Genomic DNA, 20431 nt, shown 5'->3' with positions numbered 1-20431 from the left:
GGAAAACATCTGACTCTCTCTACCTTCCCCATGGCCTTGAACGGAGGCTATCTGGCAGCACAGACACACGGCGCTCCTAACGTACTCTGCAAATTCCACATTCACTGTTGAGACAGCACAGCTAAGTCTCTGTAATGATTAACGACAGTGAAATAACTAGTGAAGATCAGTCAATCGTTCGTATGTTACAAATGTGATTTATAGTAAAAAAATTGCTGTCATTTCTGCTTCAACCAAACTAACACAAAATATTCGCAAAGATTTTAAAAAGCTTAGCTACTTCATTCACAGAAAGCCCAAAGTGCTTAGAAGGACAATTAAAATCCAACCGATAGACATTCCTTTTAGATAGGAATGCATACCCTGAAGACAACTTAGAAATGAAATGTTACATTACAGAACAAAAACAGCCTCTGAATTATACACACGGTAGAATTTCATTTCCTTCAAGTTTGAACAGATCTGTAGGTTTAATCTTGGCAAGTCCCATTTGAGTAAAATTTAAGAAAACTACCGGCGATTATGTGTAGCAGGTTAGAGAGGCCCAGCATACTATCTGTACGCACACCTTACAGTTAATTCATCAGTGGGACCTCCTACTGAAAAGGAAATTGCTTGTCACTGTAACACCACAACTGAGAATTTCATCCTTGTTAGAAGATTTATTCTAATACCTGAGATTTAATTAAAAATTGGCACACGTGCTTTAGAGTAGTTTAACCACTGTCACTGAGGAAAACTATTAGAACACACACAAGTTCAGATTAAAATAACCACCACTGGTTGTTACTTAAAACCATAAACCTCTTACTGATCTGACTGCATTAGGAAGAACTGAAACAGGAAATAAAAGCATCTCTAGCTCCTGTCAGAAACAGTCTGCACCGAAGTCTGAAACTCATTTTGGCAGACCTCAAACCTCTCCTTTATACACTGTCTTCCCCTCTTCTGTCACGACGAGGACTCTCAAGCTGCCCCTGAGACAGAGCTGCAGGGCTGGCAAGCTTCTTCTGAAAAGGGCCAGAGAGTAAATAGTTCAGGCTGTGAGGACCTGTTAACTCTGGCCCAGCTGATCCGCTGCTGCAGGGTTAGGGCAGTCAGAGACAGGATCCAAACACACACACACACACACAGCTGTGTTCTAGTGGAACTCTTTCTATAGACGCTGGGATTTAAAGCTCACATCATCTTCGTGGAATTCTATTAATTTATTTTCCCCTACCGTTAAAAATGTAAAAATCAGTCAACTCAAAAACTATTAACAACAACAACAACAAAAAAAAAACAGGTGGTGGGTCAGTTTTGGCCCACAGATCGAAATTTGACTCTCACCCCAGCTCTGAAGGGTTTCAATGTCCTTTCCTCATCCCCCCAAAAAATCCTGTCTCCTTTTACTCCAATGTCCTCACCATACTCAAAATGCATCTCTCCTCAGAACACAGACTCTCAAGTGCATTATGCCAAGGGAAGCAAGCAAAGAGAAGGTGGATGCACGGAAGTAGCCAGGGCGCCCAGGAAAGAACTGCGCGCACAGAGGAGCCTGGCGGACGGCAGGGCTGGCACTAAAGGCCCAGGGAGAAGGCCAGTCTGTTCCAGAAGAGGCGCTGGAGCAACTACCAGTCATATGGGGAAAAACCAGAACCGGAGCCTTAAGTAAAGAGGAACTCCACTTGGATTTAGGAATATATGTTAGACACAGGCTCTGCAGGCCACTGAAAGGACCACCCACCTGATGAGAAGCCAGGGAGGGTCCTGATCAGAGGAGTGACGTCACCTGCTTTCACTTTTAAAGGATCCTTCTGCTATTCCGTAAAGAACTGATCACAGCAAAAGAAAGAAAAGATACATGGAGACCAGTTAGGACACTCTTCCACCATGCGGCTGGGAGAGGAGGGGCCAGCGGCAGACACAATAAGTAGAGACCAGACTCTGAATATATTCTGAAGATGCAGTCAATGAGATTTGATGAGCAATTATCATGAGGGGTGTCAGAGAAAGCAGAGTCAAGGATGGTGCCAAACTCTGACCCAGCTCTGGCCTGAGCAATAAATGGACGGATGATCTCCTGTTGACTGAACTGGAGAAGAGTGCTGTAAAGATACTGGGGGAGGAGGGTATCAGGAGTTCAGTTTGAGACCTGCCACATCTGGCATGCCTGTTAGAAATGCAAGCAGAGACGTGGAGTAGGCAGATGAGCTTACATTGTCTGAACATCAGCAGCAAAGTCGAGCTAGAGAAAGTGCCAGAGCTATCACCAACTCTAACAAAACCCCAAGACTGAAGGCAACCGTCACGACAGCACAGGCAGGCGGGGAGAACTCTGAGGGACTGAGCGCGGGGCCTCAGAGAGAACAGCCAACAAGAGAGAAGAGTCAGAAGCGGTGGGGGCTCTAGAAGCCAAATGAAGACGGTGTTCCAGGGAGAAAGAAGTGATGAGCGACCTCAACCAGCAGAGAAGATGAGGATTTTAGATGAAGACCAAGGGGCCTGGCAATGTGGAATGGGTTCAAGAGAGAGAAAGGGGAAACTGTAGCAGATGAATATAAAAACCCTTAGAGAAGTTCACATAAATGGGAGAAAGAAATGAGGGAAATGGGGGAGAGATTCTTCTTAGGATGGGAAAAATTATAGCAGATTTATCAACTGATGAGAATAGTCCAATAGAAAGGGTAAAACAGATGATTTAAGAAAGAGGGGAAGGGAAGAGAACTGTTGGAGCAACATATGTAAAAGAGAGAGGAATATGTGCAGACCTCAGGGGGGCTGGCATTTGGAGAAGGCCGTTCAGCCACAGCACCCGAGGGAGGGCGAACTGCGGGGACAGATAGAGGCAGCGGTGCAGAAAGGAGAGCGGGAATTCCTGGAAACGCAGGAAGCTCTGAACGAGGAGGGAGAACCAGTGGAGGCTGAGGAAGTGCAAAATGCATACGTCAGCTAACCAGGAAAGCGGAAGAATCCGACAGACCAGGGCAACAACAGGACTGCCAGGTAGCACGAAATCCCTACGCAAGGTCAGTGATCGTCAGTTTGCAGAAAGCCCAATCAGTATGTTGTTACTTTTTTATCCATCTTTGTTCAGTTATTTGGGTGCAAGTGGAAAAGCAGCAGCAAGCTGGATTTAACTAGACTAGAGTTTTACCAGCAAAGTATCACAAAGGAGAAGAGGCAAGGGAACTGAGAATGTATACAAGGAAATGCTTTATCACTGATCCATAGGTCTAACCTGGATTTAAGGGATACGTGACTATAAGGAACAAAAGAGACAGAGAATAGGAAGAAGCAGGATCAACAGACTGTGTGTCCAGCGGGGAGTGTAACACTTAGTGGAGTAGGGGACCCACAGAGAGACAAGACAGGACAGGCAGTCAGAGTGGGACTCTTGGAATCAAGACTGCGGAGGGCACGCAGCCGTGGTTAATCACAAGGCCCAGGTAGCACACGGCAGTGTGTGGTTAGATGGGGAAGTGGGGGAGGGGAGAGGTGGTCAGTCAAGAAATAAAAAGTCAGGGTAATGAAAGGATCATCCAGGTAAACACTAAGATAACCAAGACTTGAGACGGGAGAAGTAACGCAGAATTAACCGTGAACCAAAGTTAGATTCGTCAAGGAATGAGAGTGACCACCTGAACTTTTAACAGTGAAAGAGACTACCTATGAGCTATACACACTGACGGCATGATATGGAAGTTGCAGGGATCATGGAGGAAAGAGTTCTGAAAGCAGCAATGACAGTTACCCTCGCACCTACACATCCTCAAGCTAAGCAATACACAGGATGTGGGAGAAAACAACCCACCTGGAGGGCTTTCTGGGAAAGGTTTGTCCTTAGAAGTGAGCCATATCTCGCCTAGATCAAGATGCCAGGAATGTCCAGAGAAGTTGAAGACACAGGGAATTTTGCACATGGTGGTGGTTCAGTCACTAAGTCGTGTCCAACTCTCGCAACCCTATGGACTGTAGCCCACCAGGCTCCTCTGTCCACGGGATGCTCCAGGCAAGAATACTGGAGTGGGCTGCCATGTCCTCCTCCAGGGGATCTTCCTGACCCAGGGATCGAACCCAGGTTTCCTGCACTGCAGACAATCTCCTACACTGCAGGCAGATTCTTTACTGACTGAGCCACCGGGAAAGCCCCCTGCACATGGGAAGGGTTTTAAAAGTTGAGTCCAAAAGGATCCATACAAAGCCTTAAGGGAACCAGTGAGTAACAGAAAACCTTGTTTCCCATATTAATTAGAAAATCAGCTTGTAAATGTCTAGCGAAAACCCTGCTGAGATTTTCCTTTGAATGGCACCGAAACCAGTCAGCCTGGGGAGAGGTGAAGTCTCCGTGTTACTGGGTTCCCTATCATATCACGGTATAACCGTGTAACCTTTGGGTAGCATTGTAATACTCTCGGCGAGGATGGCAGCCACTGTGAACTGTGCCCATGCCACGCCCAGCACCTGGCTAAGCACTACACACACACTCGTCCATGGCCATCCTAAGTGGATCCCTCACTTACAGTGTCCTTGTTACCAAACGCAAGTCTGTGTTCCCAATGTACAGAGAGGCCAGGCAATACCAAAACTCTTAGAGTGTGCAGCAAAGAGAGGTTTACTCAGGGCAATGCAAGAGACGGGTGGCTCACACCTTAACAGCCCCAGGTTTTCAGCAAAGCCCTTTTCTAGGAAAGGTAAGGGAGGGGCATAGGCAGTTGTTGCAAGCTTCTTGGTGTCAGGTCACAGTCAGTAGCGATGCTCCTGTAAATCTACCAAACGAATGCTATTCCCTGTTCTGACAAGAAAGGCAAGGTCCCCAAACACAAGTTTCATCCTCCGAAGTCCTGATCCTGGCTAAGAGAAGGCACCCCAGGGGGCCCCAGTGGAACCAGTACCACTAACAGTGCTCACTGACAGTTGGTTGCTTGTAGGAGGGGCTCACTGCAGCACCGACCAATGGCTGAGAGGGAACCAGGATCACCAACTGTCACTTACTTACAACTGGTTGCTAGGGGCGGGCCCACCACGTCACGAACCAATAGTGACCGGTTCCCGGTAAGGGGGTGCGGGTCACCTGCGCACAGCAACAGCCCCTGCTAAGGTCTGCGCTCAGCCACGCTCTGCTACACGCTTGGCTCTAATGCGACTTCTCTGGGCTTGTGGCCGTCAGAGGTTGACTCAGCCTGCAGTGGGCCCCAGGGTTCCTCTGCCTTTGAATGAGTATCCTTGCCCACAGTCCAGTGACCACACCCTCTGGTCCAGGGACCACTACAAAAGACTGGGAGGATGAAAAGAGCTGAGAAACTCTCCTCTGAGGGCACAGTGGGTCACCATTCTAACCTTATTTATTTTGATTTGCTGGCTCAAACTTCCTCCTGTCTACTTTGTCCATTTAAGATAATTGGATGTGCAGGGTGGCTCACACTGACCACATCTGTATTTTGAAGCTGAGTCAGAACACCTGACCGAGCGGTTCCGTGTGGCAGTCCAGCTCAGGACACAGGTAAAAATAAAGGAACCGTCACCGCACTCTACACAGTTCTGTTTATAGTGCTGCATAATTGCGTCCTCTCTCAGCACAGCTGATCTGAGTCACGGCTGAGTCAAGACAGCATGTGGCCCCTTCACTAAGCTGACAACTCATGGGGGTCTGAAGGGGGCCTGTTTTGTGTTGTGGATTTTTTGTTTTGTTTGGCTGTTGTCTTTGGTGCAGCCAAAGACTTGCGGGCCAGAGGCTCAGTTGTGTTTGGGGAAAACCTATGTGAGCCTGCGTACACACAGATGACCAGTTTATTCCGAGTTCTACATCATGCCGGCCTCTCAAGCGCTCAACAGACCCTTTCCCTACGAGTGTTAGTCTACGTCCTGATGCAAGCAGTGAGGGACACCAAAACATTTCTGACGTCTTGAAATCATGATCCTCTGTCATATGTGAAAATGTTTCATACCTCTCTTACCGGAGTCCTTCCTCTATGCTGACTCCAGGAAATTATTTAAGGAAGTAATAAAAACACAACCAAGGGCTCATTCTGTGCTAGCTATTAAAGGAGGCCCCGAGGACACAGAGGTAAATAAGACGCCTGCCCTCAGGTTTGGGCTCATTCTAGTGGACAGGTAGGTGATTAAGTGATCATAATACTCTACTGCAGTTCTTTGCAAGAGGTAAGGGGAATAAGGCAGAAGCACCCAGGTCATAATGCAGAAGGTCTAAAGTCGTCTGCAGTTCAACTGTGGCACAACGGAGACGAAAAGCGCCCCTCCAGCTTGTGGCGATCAGAGCCGCTATGGGAAAGTCAGTGTCAGGACAGGGTGACCTGCATCTGAAGAGAGCAGGAAAGAGCTGGACTCAGTGCAGCCTTGGGCTTCCCAGGTGGCTCAGTGGTAAAGAATCCGCCTGCCAGTACAGGAGGTGAAGGAGACGGGTTCAATCCCTGGATCAGGAAGATCTCCTGGATGAAGGAAATGGCAATCCTCTACCGTACGCTTGCCTGGAGAATCCCATGGACAGAGGAGCCTGGTGGGTTGCAGTCCACGGGGTCGCAAAGAGTCAGACATGACTTACCACACACACAGGCAGCGCAGCCCTATGTATGGGTCACATGCAAAGCTGTGCACTCCAATGTTAGGAGGCAGCCACGGAACTTCATAGATGGAACCCGGTCCACGATGCTGGCCAGCATGGTGACCAGTTACACGAGCCCCCAGTATCACTAGGATACAAACAACCTATAGAAGGAAGGCCTGACCTTAGGCTGGGGTCACCGGGGAAGGAGGCAGAAGAAAGGGCAACTTGATTATACAGAGAGCAGTGAGCCCAGAAAGGCAGAAAACGCAATAAATCTCTCAAGGTGAGCCAGCAAACTGAAAGTTCACAGACAAAGTCTAACCCTAGGGAAAACAGGCCTTTCCTCAGTGCTCTCTGTGACAACCCTTCAGAGTGTGTGCTTCCCAACCTTGCAACTCTAGACTGTGCTGGGCCAAGCCTGAGTCCAGGACACAGAACTCCAGCAGGGAGCACAGAAAGGGGTCAGGGTGCCTCAGACTAGACCACAGAACAAGCACGTTGAGATTCCCCAGCTGGCGACACAGGAGGAGTAACCCCCCTGATTAGCATGCAGAGCCAGGGTTGCGACGACACGCGGGGGCAGGGAGGAGTGGGTCTGGAACTCAGGGTTCGACGGGCTGTCTCCTGGCACTTGTGTGTCTAGGGGTAACAATAAGTAGGCAGGGGCAGGAACCGCACACTGACGGGAGCAAGGCCACCGAGGGCTCAGCCCCAGCGGCATCAGAGCCTGGCGACAGTGCTGGAGAGCTGGGGGAGTCCAGACGGGAAGCTGGGGCCAGCAGATGCCTGTCCACTAACGGCCTCAGGACAGGCTGCGCCAGGGGGACAGGACTTACTGCTCCGACACGCCTGTGAGGTCTCCTAAGATTCCAAACAGCGATGGCCTCCAAGAGTCCGTGACTGAGTGGGCAGTGTCAGGCAAGGGGAGGTCTCAGGAGAAGAGCGGACTGTAGCAGATGCTCATGGCATCCCTCATCACACACCACTGGCCCATCTAGTTAATGACCCCAAGGGCAATTCTCATGACCCCCGTGCTCAGGCAATTCAGAGGTGCATCCCCCAGGGACCCCCAGTCGGGTTGAGCCCCAGCTGCCTCCGACAGCCGCCACTGAATACGGCATCCTTACGTCAGCTCTCTCTCCTTCCACACCGAGCTTCCCCTCTCCCACACTTCTGATCGCTGGCGCTTGCCTATCGTTAAATTACTTCACCCAAGTTCCTACCTCAAATTCTGCTTTGGAGAAAAAGCCCAAAGGCTCAGGCATACAAGGAGGCGTTTATAAAGATGGTCTCTACAGTGCTGCTGGAGTTGCCAAACATTAAAGACAAACCCAAATGCCCAACAGTAAGAAAAGGCAGATAAATGCTGATGTAACCTTATGACCGTACACTCCACAGCTGTTCAAGTTAATGGCCTAGCTCTCTACGCATGAAAACTGGTGAAAACAGAGCAAAAATCAAAGATGCCAACTCAAGCATGTACAGCACGTGACACAGCATGTAACACGCAGCCGGGAGGGAAGAATGAGACTGGCAAGCGAGACAAAGAGCCCCTGCCCACCACATCCACTGCCGGCAGTCACGCCCTCTGCGTCAGCAGCGCAGAGGCTCAGAGTTCTGCCAAGAGAACGCACTGGTCAGAGCAAACTCCCTCTTCCAACAACACAAGAGAAGACTCTACACATGGACATCACCAGATGGTCAATACAGAAATCAGAATGATTATACTCTTTGCAGTCAAGATGGAGAAGCTCTATACAGTCAGCAAAAACAAGACCAGGAGCTGACTGGGACTCCTGCCCATGAACTCCTTATTGCCAAATTCAGACTTAAATTGAAGAAAGTAGGGAAAACCACTAGACCATTCAGGTATGACATAAATCAAATTCCTTATGATTATACAGTGGAAGTGAGAAATAGATTCACGGGATTAGACCTGACAGAGTGCCTGAAGAACTATGGATGGAGGTTCATGACATTGTACAGGAGGCAATGATCAAGGCCATCCCCAAGAAAAAGAAATGCAAAAAGGCAAAATGGTTGTCTGAGGAGGCCTTACAAATAGCTCTGAAAAGAAGAGAAGAGAAAAGGAAAGATATACCCATTTGAATGCCAAGTTCCCAAGAATAGCAAGGAGAGATAAGAAAGCCTTCCTCAGTGATCAATGCAAAGAAATAGAGGAAAACAACAGAATGGGAAAGACTAGAGATCTCCTCGAGAAAATTAGACATACCAAGGGAACATTTACTTACAAAGATGGGTACAATAAAGAACAGAAATGGTATGGACCTAACAGAACCAGAAGATATTAAGAGGTGGCAAGAATACACATAACTGTACAAAAAAGATCTTCACGACCCAGAAAACCACGATGGTGTGATCACTCACCTAGAGCCAGACATCCTGGAATGCAAAGTCAAGTGGGCCTTAGGAAGCATCACTATGAACAAAGCTAGTAGTAGAGGTGATGGAATTCCAACTGAGCTATTTCAGATCCTAAATGATGCTGTGAAAGTGCTGCACTCAATACGCCGGCAAATTTGGAAAACTCAGCAGTGGCCACAGGACTGGAAAAGGTCAGTTTTCATTCCAATCCCAAAGAAAGGCAACGCCAAAGAATGTTCAAACTACCGCACAATGGCACTCATCTCAGTTCAGTTCAGTCACTCAGTCATGTCTGACTCCTTGCAACCCCACAAACCGCAGCACGCCAGGCCTCCCTGTCCATCACCAACTCCCAGAGTTAACTCAAACTCATGTCCATTGAGTCGGTGATGCAATCCAACCATCTCATCCTCTGTTGTCCCTTTCTCCTCTTGCCTTCAATCTTTCCCAGCATCAGGGTCTTCTCAAATGAGTCAGCTCTTTGCATCAGGTGGCCAAAGTATTAGAGTTCTAGTTTCAGCATCAGTCCTTCCAATGAATATTCAGGACTGATTTCCTTCAGAATGGACTGGTTGGATCTCCTTGCTGTCCAAGGGACTCTCAAGAGTCTTCTCCCACACCACAGTTCAAAAGCATCAATTCTTTGGCGCTCAGCTTTCTCTATGGTCCAACTCTCACATTCATACATGACCACTGGAAAAACCACAGCTTTGAATAGATGGACCTTTGTTGGCAAAGTAATGTCTCTGCTTTTTAATATGCTGGCTAGGTTGGTTATAAGTTTTCTTCCAAGGAGCAAGTGTCTTTTAATTTCATGGTTGCAGTCACCATCTGCAGCGATTTTGGAACCCCAAAAAATAAAAGTCTGTCACTGTTTCCACTGTTTACCCATCTATTTGCCACGAAGTGATGGGACCAGATGCCATGATCTTCGTTTTCTGAACGTTGAGCTTTAAGTCAACTAGTTCACTCTCCTCTTTTCACTTTCATCAAGAGGCTCTTCAGTTCCTCTTCGCTTTCTCCCATAAGGGTGGTGTCATCTCCATATCTGAGGTGATTGATGTTTCTCCTGGCAATCTTAATTCCAGCTTGTGTTTCATCCAGCCCAGCGTTTCTCATGACGTACTCTGCATACAGGGTGACAATATACAGCCTTGACGTACTCCTTTTCCTATTTGGAACCAGTCTGTTGCTCCATATCCAGTTCTAACTGTTGCTTCTTGACCCGCATACAGATTTCTCAAGAGGCAAGTAAGGTGGTCTGATATTCCCATCTCGTCAAGAATTTTCCAAATTTTGCTGTGATCCATCCAGTCAAAGGCTCTGGCATAGTCAATAAAGCAGATGTTTTTCTGGAACTCTCTTGCTTTTCTGGTGATCCAATGGATGCTGGCAATTTGATCTCTGGTTCCTCTGCCTTTCCTAAATCCAGCTTGAACATCTGGAAGTTCACAGTTCATGTACTGTTGGAGCCTGGTTTGGAGAATTTTGAACATTACTTTAGCATGTTGAGATGAGTCCAACTGTGCGGTAGTTTGAGCATTCTTTGGCATTGCCTTTCTTTGGGACTGGAATGAAACCTGACCTTTTCCAGTCCTGTAGCCACTGCTGAGTTTTCCCAATTTGCTGACATATTGAGTGCAGCACTTTCACAGCATCATCATCTTAGGATCTGAAACAGCTCAACTGGAATTCCATCACCTCCACTAGCTTTGTTCGTAGTGATGCTTCCTAAAGCCCACTTGACTTCACATTCCAGGATGTCTGGCTCTAGGTGAGAGTGATCACACCATTGTGATGATCTGGGTCATGAAGATTTTTTTGGTACGGTTCTTCTGTGTATTCTTGCCACCTCTTCTTAATATCTTCTGATTCTGTTAGGTCCATACCATTTCTGTCCTTTATTGTATCCATCTTTGCAGTAAATGTTCCCTTGGTATCTCTAATTTTCTTGAAGAGATCTCTAGTCTTTCCCATTCTGTTGTTTTCCTCTATTTCTTTGCATTGATCACTGAGGAAGGCTTTCTTATCTCTCCTTGCTATTCTTGGGAACTCTGCATTCAAATGGGTATATCTTTCCTTTTCTCCTTTACCTTTCGCTTCTCTATGCCTTACAAAAGCCTTTTCCCCCTGAAACCTACTGAGTCCCAGAAGGTATCAGTATTTCATACCAATACATTTCAAGGGGGTGGGGAAGACGCTCCCAAACTCAAATTGTTTACAAAACCATTTCCGTCACTCTGCACAACCACCAGTGTTACCCAGAGATCCTGAAGAGCCATGATAAACCACTTCTGCCTCCCCACCCTGAGGAAGGAGATCTCAGCCCCACACCAGCAGCATGACATCACTGCAAAGCGAGACTCCGAAAGTGCCCTTCCACTGCACTCTTCAGTGGACAAGGAGCTGAACTCTCCAGAGCCACGTTACTGCCTGCACCCTTCCAGGATTTCTTTCCTTTTTTCCTAGATTTGGTTCCAAGTACTTCATGAGTATCAGTCACCTCAGTTCATCTCAGGCTCTGGAAACAGAGAGCACTGTCTGGCATGGAGGAACACGTGGATCAAATCCCGACTCACTCTGAGTATACTAAGAACATCAGATGCCCAGTTCCTTCTGTTCTTGGAAGAAATGTGACAATTCAGAAACATTGTTTTACCAGTGATAATTCTCAAGTAGGAAGCAAAAGAGACCAGTGATATTTCCACAAGCCTTTCCATCAGGCTGGCTGAGATTCAGCTCAAGCAAATTCTTCTGGGCGTGGCAGGGAGAATAATTTTACACCCAGAAAACTGAGATACAATGGCCAGTGAATTACACAGATGGCTACTGTTCTATGAGTATGTCAAATCCAGGCAACCAACACCCCCATCTGGGTACAGCAGGTCTCCCTCACTTCAGAAAACCCCCTCAGGCTCCCTCCCAGTCAGCCGCCAGCCTCCTGTGATAGCCACTGTTCAGGCCTGCATCACCAGTCAGCAACACAGAGAAGGCCAGCTTCGCAGAACTGCAGAGTTGTGAAGCGCGCACTGTCTGTCTGGCCTCGTTCAGCCGGTGCCTTCTGAGCTCTGCCTGCACTGCTGTGTGAACTGGTGGTCCAGTTAGCAGGCAGCTTAGTCATCCGCCCACTGACGGCGATCGCAGCAGGTTCTAGTACTTGGCTACCATCAATAAAGCTGCGACAAGCACTCTTTCACAAGTCATGTGGACATATATTCTAAGATAAAAACCTAGGGTTATGGGTAGGAGTATGTTTAACTTTATAAAAAACTGCCAAAGCGTTTCCCAAAGCGGTTGCACCATCCACGCTCCCACCAGCAATGGACGAGACCCCCAACTGCTCCACAGCCTCACCAAAAGCTGTCAGTCATTTCAATCCCAGCAAATCTAATGAGTCTGCAAAGGTATCTCATTATGGTTTTACTAGTTTATAACAGCTTTACTGAGACATAATTAAACAAAGCATACAATTCACTCACTTAACTACATAATTTTATCAACTGTGGTACATTACGTTAACTTAATTGTGGTGAAGTATCTATGTATTAGGGGCTTCCCAGGGGGCGCTCGTGGTAAAGGACCTGCCTGCCAAAGCAGGAGACCTAAGACATGCGGGCTTGACTCCTGGGTAGGGGAGATCCCCTGGAGGAGGGCATGGCAACCCACTCCAGCACGCTTGCCTGGAGAATCCCATGGACAGAGGAGCCTGGCGGGCTACAGTCCATAGAGTCACAAAGAGTTGGACATGGCTGAAGCGACTTGGCGACAGCAGCATGTATATATCGGGTTGGAACAAAAGTAACAGCAGTTTCGGGCTGTGAATTCTAAGTCATTATAAGTAGGCTCAAACATGTTTATTAATCAAAATAGGAACCATTACAATCAACACGTTTTCACCAATGAGAAATGTTTGTCTATTCTTGTGGCATAAAAATCTGTACTTCAGGATTCGACAAACTCTTGGAAAGCATTTTCTGCCTCCTTTCCTTGCAGAAAGTTGTCAAGACGCTTGGAGAAGCAGTAGTCAATCAACGAAAGGTCACAGGAATGTGGAGGATGAGGCAAAACTTCACAGCCCAAGTCACTCCGCTTCTGAAGCACTGGCTCTGCGACATGCAGTCAGGCAGCGGCGTGGGGAGAACCGGGCCCCCGCTGCTGACCAGTGCCAAGGCAGGCGGTGGGTTTTCAGTGCATCTCATCGGCTTACTGAGCATATTTCTCAGGTGTGATGGATTCACTGGGATTCAGAAAGCTGTAGTGCGTCAGATGGGCAGCGGACCACCAGTAACCATGACCTTTTCTGGTGCAAGTTTGGCTCTGGGAAGGGCTCTGGAGCTTCTTGGTTCAGCCACTGAGCTGGTTGTCACCAGCTGTCATATACAATCCACGTGTCACCGCACATCACAACCTGAGAGATGGTTTGTTGCCGCTGCATAGAGTAAAAGAAGACACTTCGAAAGGACAGTATTTTTATTTTCAGTCAGCTCCTGAGGCACCCACTTAGTGAGTTTTTTCACTTTTCCAATTTGCTTCAAATGCCCGATGACCACAGAATGGTCCACGCTGAGTTCTTTGGCAACGTCTTGAGCAGTTGTAAGAGGATCAGCTTCAATGACTGCTCTCAGTTGGTCGTTGTCGCCTTCCAATGGCCTGCTACTACATTCCTCATCTTCGATGCTCTCATCTCCTTTGCAAAACTTCTTGAACCAACCACCACTGCACTGTACCTTTGGTAGCAGTTACTGGGCCAAACGTGTTGTTGATATTGCCAGTTGTCTTCACTGCTTTACGACGCATTTTGAACTCGAATTAAAAAAAAAAAACAAACTTGAACTTGCCTTTTGTCTAACATTTCCAGTCTAAAATAAATATAAAATAAACAGCAAGTAATGTCATTAGCAAAACAAATAAAGTGAGAAATGTGCATGAAAATGATGTATAACAGAACCAATTTAAGAATGTACTCCAATATCAAACACCAAAGTTCAACAATGCCAAACCACATTATTTTTGCACCAACCAATAATATACAATTTTACATTCTGACCATTTTTCAGTATAGAATTCAGTGGCTTTAATTATATTTATAATGTTGTACAAACCTCAGCACTAATTCCAAAAATTCAGTACCCCAAACAAATTTGGTAACTATTGAACAATAACTCTTCCCTCCCCCCCAACCAGGTAACCTCTAATCTCCTTTCTGTCTGTGAATTTGCCTATTCTTAGTTCTTCACAGAAGTGGAATCATACAGTATCGGTCATTCTATGTCTGGCTTCTTCCCCTTAGCATGGTTTCAAGGTTCACTCCCATTCCAGCATGTACCAGTACTTCATTCCTTCTTAGGGCTAAACAGTATTCCACTGTATGTACATATGACATTTTAGCCATTCACCTGTTGATGGACACTTGAGTTGTTTCCATCTTTTGGCTATTATGAATAATGCCTCAATGAAAACTGGCATACAAGTACCTGTTTAAGTTTTTGCTTTTAATCCTCCAAGGTACATTCATACCTAGGAGTGGAACTGCTTGACCGTATTCTATGTTTAGCTTTTTGAGGTACCATAAAAAAAATTTTTTTTAACATAATAGCTGAACCATTTCACATTCTCACCAGCAATGTACAAGGGTTCCAAATTTTCTACATCCTTACCAACATTTTTTTTCCTTTTCCTTTTTTTTAGTAACAGCCATCCTAGAGAGAGTTTTTGTTTTAATTTGCATTTTCTCAATGATTAATGATGTTGAGTACTTTACCATGTGTGTTGGCCACTTATATATCTTCCCTTCTAAACCAGATTTTTTTCCGGCCAATTTTTTACCAGACTGTCCTTTGTTACTGAGTTTCAGGAGCACTTTGTACATTTTAAGGGAAATTCTTTGTTAGGTATATGTGTTGTAAATATTTTCAGTCTATGACTTGCCTTTTCCATTTTCTTTTGATAGGCAGAAGTTTTTTTAATTTTGATAGTCTAATTTGTTAATCAATTTTTCTTGAAAGGTCAATGTTATGTGTGTCCTGGATAAGAAATATTTGCCTACACACAAGATTAAAGATACTCTCCCATCTTCTAAACAGTTTATAGTTTTAAATTTTATGTTTAGGTCTACAATCCATGTGGAATTATTTTTGTGAATGGTAAAAGGTATGGGTCAAAGTTCATTTTATTTCATTTAGATATCAAGTTGTCCTACCATCATTTTTTGAATTCAGGATTAGGGTTAGAGTTTTTAGACTGATTTTGGCTTGGAACTTGCACATAGTTTGGAAACAGTCTTAATGTTCCTTATACGACATTCAGCATTCAGTCAAGAGAAGACCAGATGACTGCACACAAGACAGAAACTGACAACAGATACTTATCAGGCATGTTATCTGAAATAAGTATAATTAATATGCTTAAGAAAGTAAATGACTATGAATTTCAACAGAATAGTTCATTTAAAAAATCCAACAGAAATTCTACAAAACTCAAAACTACCTGAAACTAAGAATACAATAGACAGCACATCGGACACAGCAAAAACCAGAAGAGAGAATGAGAAGACAGGAGGAAATTTTCAAACCAAAGCTCAGAGAGAATCGGAAATACAGGAAAGAGGCTTTGAGATATACAAAATACAGTGAAAGGTTTAATATATGTGTAATTAAATTCCTTGAAGGAAAGGAAAGAATGAGAGAAGCAACAGCTGAAGAAATACTGGCTGACAATTTCCTAAACTGTTCAAAGATATCAAATTCAAGAAGCATTATCCAAAGAGGGGAATTACAAAAAAAGCCAACTATTTGTCTTCATGGGCCTTCATTCTGGAAGAAGACAGAGCATAAATGAGAAACCTCTACTAATAATTACATAGTATGTAGAATCTAGTAAGTGCTTTCTTTAAAAAATAAAAAAGAAAATATGGTTTATAAGATAAAGGGGCTCCAAAGCATGGATGGGAGGGAAGCACCTGCCCTACTACACAGTATACACAAAGCCTGGAACGAAGAAATCGGGAAAATACTTTTGACTAAACACACATTAACAAGAAGAAAGAACCCATACTGAGAGAAGATTTAAAAAGTTTACCCATTCGAGTATGGAACCAGAAGACTACACATGTGCCATGGAACCAAAAGACTACACATGTGCCATGAGTAACTGTGCGGTGTGTGCCCAGTCGTGTCCGACTCTCGGCGACCCCGTGGACTGCAGCCCACCAGGCTCCTCCGTCCATGGGATCTTCCAGGCAAGAGTACTGGAGCGGGGTGCCACTGCCTTCTCCAGGGGATCTTTCCCAGCCAGGGATGGAATCCAAGTCTCTTGTGTCTCCTGCATTGGCAGGCTTATCTTTACCGCTGAGCCACCTGAGAAGCCGCATAAATAATGACTTACACAAATAGCAGTAATTCCACAAGACTTTGTTAAGAACCTACAATTATCAGACTGTATGCTAGATGCTAGGGACCCAGGGAATGTGATACACTCACTTTACTCAACAAGCTTGTCAGATGGAAGAGCAATCGTTATCAGTTTAAGCATGAGATTTGTGGAAAGCAGGACCCAAACATTACACTAGTTCATGAATACTCAAGAATCCTATAGAAAAAAACACAGTAGCTTACTCAACAGAACTTTCTGTGATGGGAATAATCTGTATCTGGATGGTCCGAGAAGCTGCCATTAGCCATGTGTGGCTACTAGTACTGAAAATGTGGCTGGGACAAGTCAGGAATGGAATGATTAATTTAACTTATTGCTGATTAATTTAAATAGCCACATGTGAGCAGCCGCATGGACAGTGGAAGTAAAAAGTATCACTTGGCTCTACACTTGAATACAGGGGAGCTTCCTGGCGGCTCAGACAGCAAAAAACCCACCTGCAAGGAAGGAGACCTGGGTTCAATCTCTGGTTTGGGAAGATCCCCTGGAGAAGAGAATGGCAACCCACTCCAGCATTCCTGCCTGGAGAATCCTCATGAACAGAGGAGCCTGGCAGGGCTACAGTCCATGGAGTCACAAACAGTGGGACATAACTGAACCACTAAGCACACTGCTACATAACAAATGAGCCCCAAACTGAGCAGTTTTAAAGCCATTCCATTCATGGTCTCACACAGGTCAGATTCCCTTATCAACTTGTACAAACAGCTGTGGGCTTGACTGGGACTGAGGATCTGCTTCCAGGATGCTCCTCACATGGCTGCTGGCAGGAGGGCTCAGTTCCTCACAGCACAGACCTGTCTAGGTGGACCCCTGGGTGTCCTTATAACATGGCAGATGGCTTTCTTGGAGCAAGCGATCCAAGAGAGAAGGCAACGAGGAAGCTTCAGGGCCTTCTGTGCTCAGAAGTCACACCCTGTCACTTCCCCCACATCTAGTATTTAAAAGCAAGTCACTCGGTGCAGCCCACGCTCAAGAGGAGAGGTCAAATTCCTTCTTACTTTCCTCAGTGTGATTCTGCTGTGTCTTGCATTTTTCAGTTTGCTACTGCGATGCCTCTTTCTGCTTCACTTTATGTCCCATCCAGCCTCTGACATCTCCACCCATCCTCCCTCTGGGTCCATCAGCATTGGACGGATCTTCTCAGAGCAGCTGGCCTCTGGAAACCCTGAGACCCTTCTGAGGGGAAACTAGTGATTTGTTCAAAGACACGATGAAAACCAGAAGCCTGTGCTCACAAATCCTCATCAGGGGCTCTCTGCACCACCACATACTATCTGCCTCCTAATTCCAAAACCTACACGTCAGGTCACCTTTCCCGGCCTTCAACTCTTCCTGAACTAGGACAGAGTTCCTGCCTGCCCCAGGAAAAACTCAAATATGGGATGCACCTTCACCTCTTCTCATTCTTCCCCAGCAATCCAACTGGTCCCTGAGTCTTGTCCATTCAATCTGGTAAAGATGTTTCAGTATCTATCCTACCCATCCCCCATAGACAATACCCTAAATTCCGACAGTTTTCTCTTTCACTTGGGCTTCTCCATCAAGTCATGTGCCTCTAGCCTCACCCTAATGTATCTCTCACAATGGCAGCCAGAGATTTGTCTAATATACCGATTTGCCAGGCCATGCCCTTGAAACAAACTTCCATTGTTGTTTTTGTTCAGTTGCTAAGTTATGTCTCTTTAGGACCCCATGGACTGCAGCACGCCAGGTTCCTCTCTCTGTAGTTTGCTCAAATTCATATCCAGTGAGTCGATGAAGCTATCTATCTCATCACCTGCTGCCCCTTTCTCCTCCTGCCTTCAATCTTTCCCAGCACCAGGGTCTTTTCCAGTGAGTCAGCTCTTCACATCAGCTCTTCAATTCACAAAGCACTGGAGCTTCAGCATCAGTCCTTCCAATGAATATTCAGGATTCATTTCCTTTAGGATTGACTGGTTTGCTCTCCTAGCATGGTTCCCCATAAACTCCTCTCACAAGAAGCAGAGTCAGGAAAGGCCTTGTAAACTGGCTTAGGGCCTTGGATTTTATCCTTCAGCTTATAAAAAGGAACTTGATATTTGACTATGTCCTCTCTACCAGATATCTTATCTATGTTATTTCATTTAAACTCAGAGACCATGCAAAATCGGCACACTGTTCCTCTGCACACACTGTTTTTCTAATTAGCCCTCTCATCGGTAAGCCTAGAAGCCATAGTAACCTAAGGCCTTTCCCTGACCACAAATCTCTCCACCAGCTCCACAGTTCCCCAGCTTCACCATCTCTTCTTGGCTAGACCCTCTTACAATCTGTTTACACAGCAATTACCCTAACCTGCTTGAAAAAAGGGCACCTTCGGCCCTAGCAAAGAACCTGCTTCAGAGCAGGTCCTCAATGAAGGTTAATGATTGGTTGACTAAAAGGAGAGCCCATCATGGTATAGATATCCTAAGCATTAAAGCAATCAACAAATCTCTCTGAGGTACAACATCAATTAGCTTATCTCCCCAAAACCCAAAGGAGCAGTGCCCAGGGCTCTTAACACTCTTTGAATTGCTCAACACTTACTGAGATTTGAGGCAGAAGTGCTCAGACCAAGTGAACCTCTAAAACCAATCTAGACTTCTCCCACACTCCCTCTACTCTTTACACATACTTCTGCGATTCCACAACAGGGCTTCCCAACAAAACACTTACGGAGAACCATCCATAAATGTGTTAAGGGATAGTATCAGCTAACTTGATTTAATACTATGTGTCAGATATGTGCCAAGGACTTAATATGCATGAGTTCACTTAATCTTGACAACCTCACCAGGAAAGTACTCTCCAACCTTAGTCCTATTAAACAGACACAGAAACAACTGCGGCCCAGAGAAGACCAGAACAAAACAGGCACTGACTGGAAATATCAGGTACTTTGTATTTTCACGTGCTTTATTTCATTTACTCCTCTGTACAATTTAGCAATGAAGTCCTGTATTACATTTCCATTTTTAGGCAGGAAATCTTAAGGCTTGGAGAAATGGCACCATAACGCATCGCTTGTAGGGCTAGGAGCCAAATCCAGATCTTCAGACTCCTGGGCACCTTTCGCAACGGACATCTGGCCCTTCTGCGGCAGAGTCGGGACTGAAGTGGCCACTGCGCAAAGCGGGGCCACCACTGGGGATGCAGAGCCTGGGCTCACAGGACGAACGGAGTGACGCCGCCTCCCACCTTGCACATCTGCAACGTCTGCCTCCCCCAGCTGCACGTTCCGCTGCTTCTGGGGGCCTGCCAGGCCCGGAGACCTCTCCAGCCAGGCCAAGGAGACCATCTTGCACGTTATCCGGGCGCCATCACCGCAGCTCAACTAACCCAACAGGCAGGAGGCGGCGAAGGACTCGCTTGGATCGGTGCCCCTTCCTGCGCCCGGCCTCACGCCCGTACTGACGAGTGGGGAGCAGGTGTCACCCCCGCCCCCCAGCCCGGGGCCCGCTGGTGAGGCGCGGAGCAGCCACCCCACCGCCGCCCCGGGAGGAGGGGGCGCCCCCGCCCCGCTCCCGCAAGCCCCGCCGGGCCGCCCCCGACGCCCGCGCCGCCCGCGCCGTTACCGATTCCGCTGCTCTTTGAAGAGCGCAGTCAGCGCGCGGAGAGCCTCCAGATCCTGGATGGGCGCGGGCATCATGACGCCCGACAGCCTGCCGGGCGGCGGCCTGGGCGCCGCCATCTTGCCGCTCGCAGCTCGGGCCGAGCGGCCGACGACGAGGAACCGAGAGGAGGAGGGGCAGGAGGGCCGGCGAGAGGGGGTGGAGCGCGGGCTGCTGCCTCCGCACGCCGCCGCCGCCGCCTCGGCGCCGCTGCAGCCCACGGGCCCGGCCCGGAGAGCGCGAGACCAGCGCCCAAGGTTCACCTCAAACCGGACGACGCAACGGCGCGGCGAGGGGAGGGGGCGCGGGAGGAAGTCCCGCCCGCGGGGAGGGGGCGCCGGCCGGAAGTTCGCCCTGTGGGCAGGGGGCGCGGGCGGAAGTTGTGTTCGAGGGGGTGGGGACATCAGGAGGGCGGAGGGTCCCCAAGGAGAAGTCGGCGGGGTGGGGGGCG

At 47.1% G+C, this 20431-nt stretch overlaps 1 protein-coding gene across 1 annotated transcript in view; it reads right to left on the bottom strand.

Annotated features, from left to right (window-relative positions):
• ATXN10 (ataxin 10) overlaps positions 1 to 20195 on the bottom strand; it is a 145162-nt gene extending 124967 nt beyond the window's left edge. Inside the window, exon 1 of the mRNA XM_052639835.1 lies at positions 19945 to 20195. Coding sequence (XP_052495795.1) covers positions 19945 to 20060 — 116 coding nt within the window. The 5' untranslated portion in view covers positions 20061 to 20195. The remainder of the gene's footprint in view (positions 1 to 19944) is intronic.
• Positions 20196 to 20431: the final 236 nt, after the last annotated feature.

Source organism: Budorcas taxicolor, chromosome 5 (assembly GCF_023091745.1).
Source record: "Budorcas taxicolor isolate Tak-1 chromosome 5, Takin1.1, whole genome shotgun sequence".
NCBI classification, from domain to species: domain Eukaryota; kingdom Metazoa; phylum Chordata; class Mammalia; order Artiodactyla; family Bovidae; genus Budorcas; species Budorcas taxicolor.
This window is presented reverse-complemented; position numbering and strand designations above follow the sequence as displayed.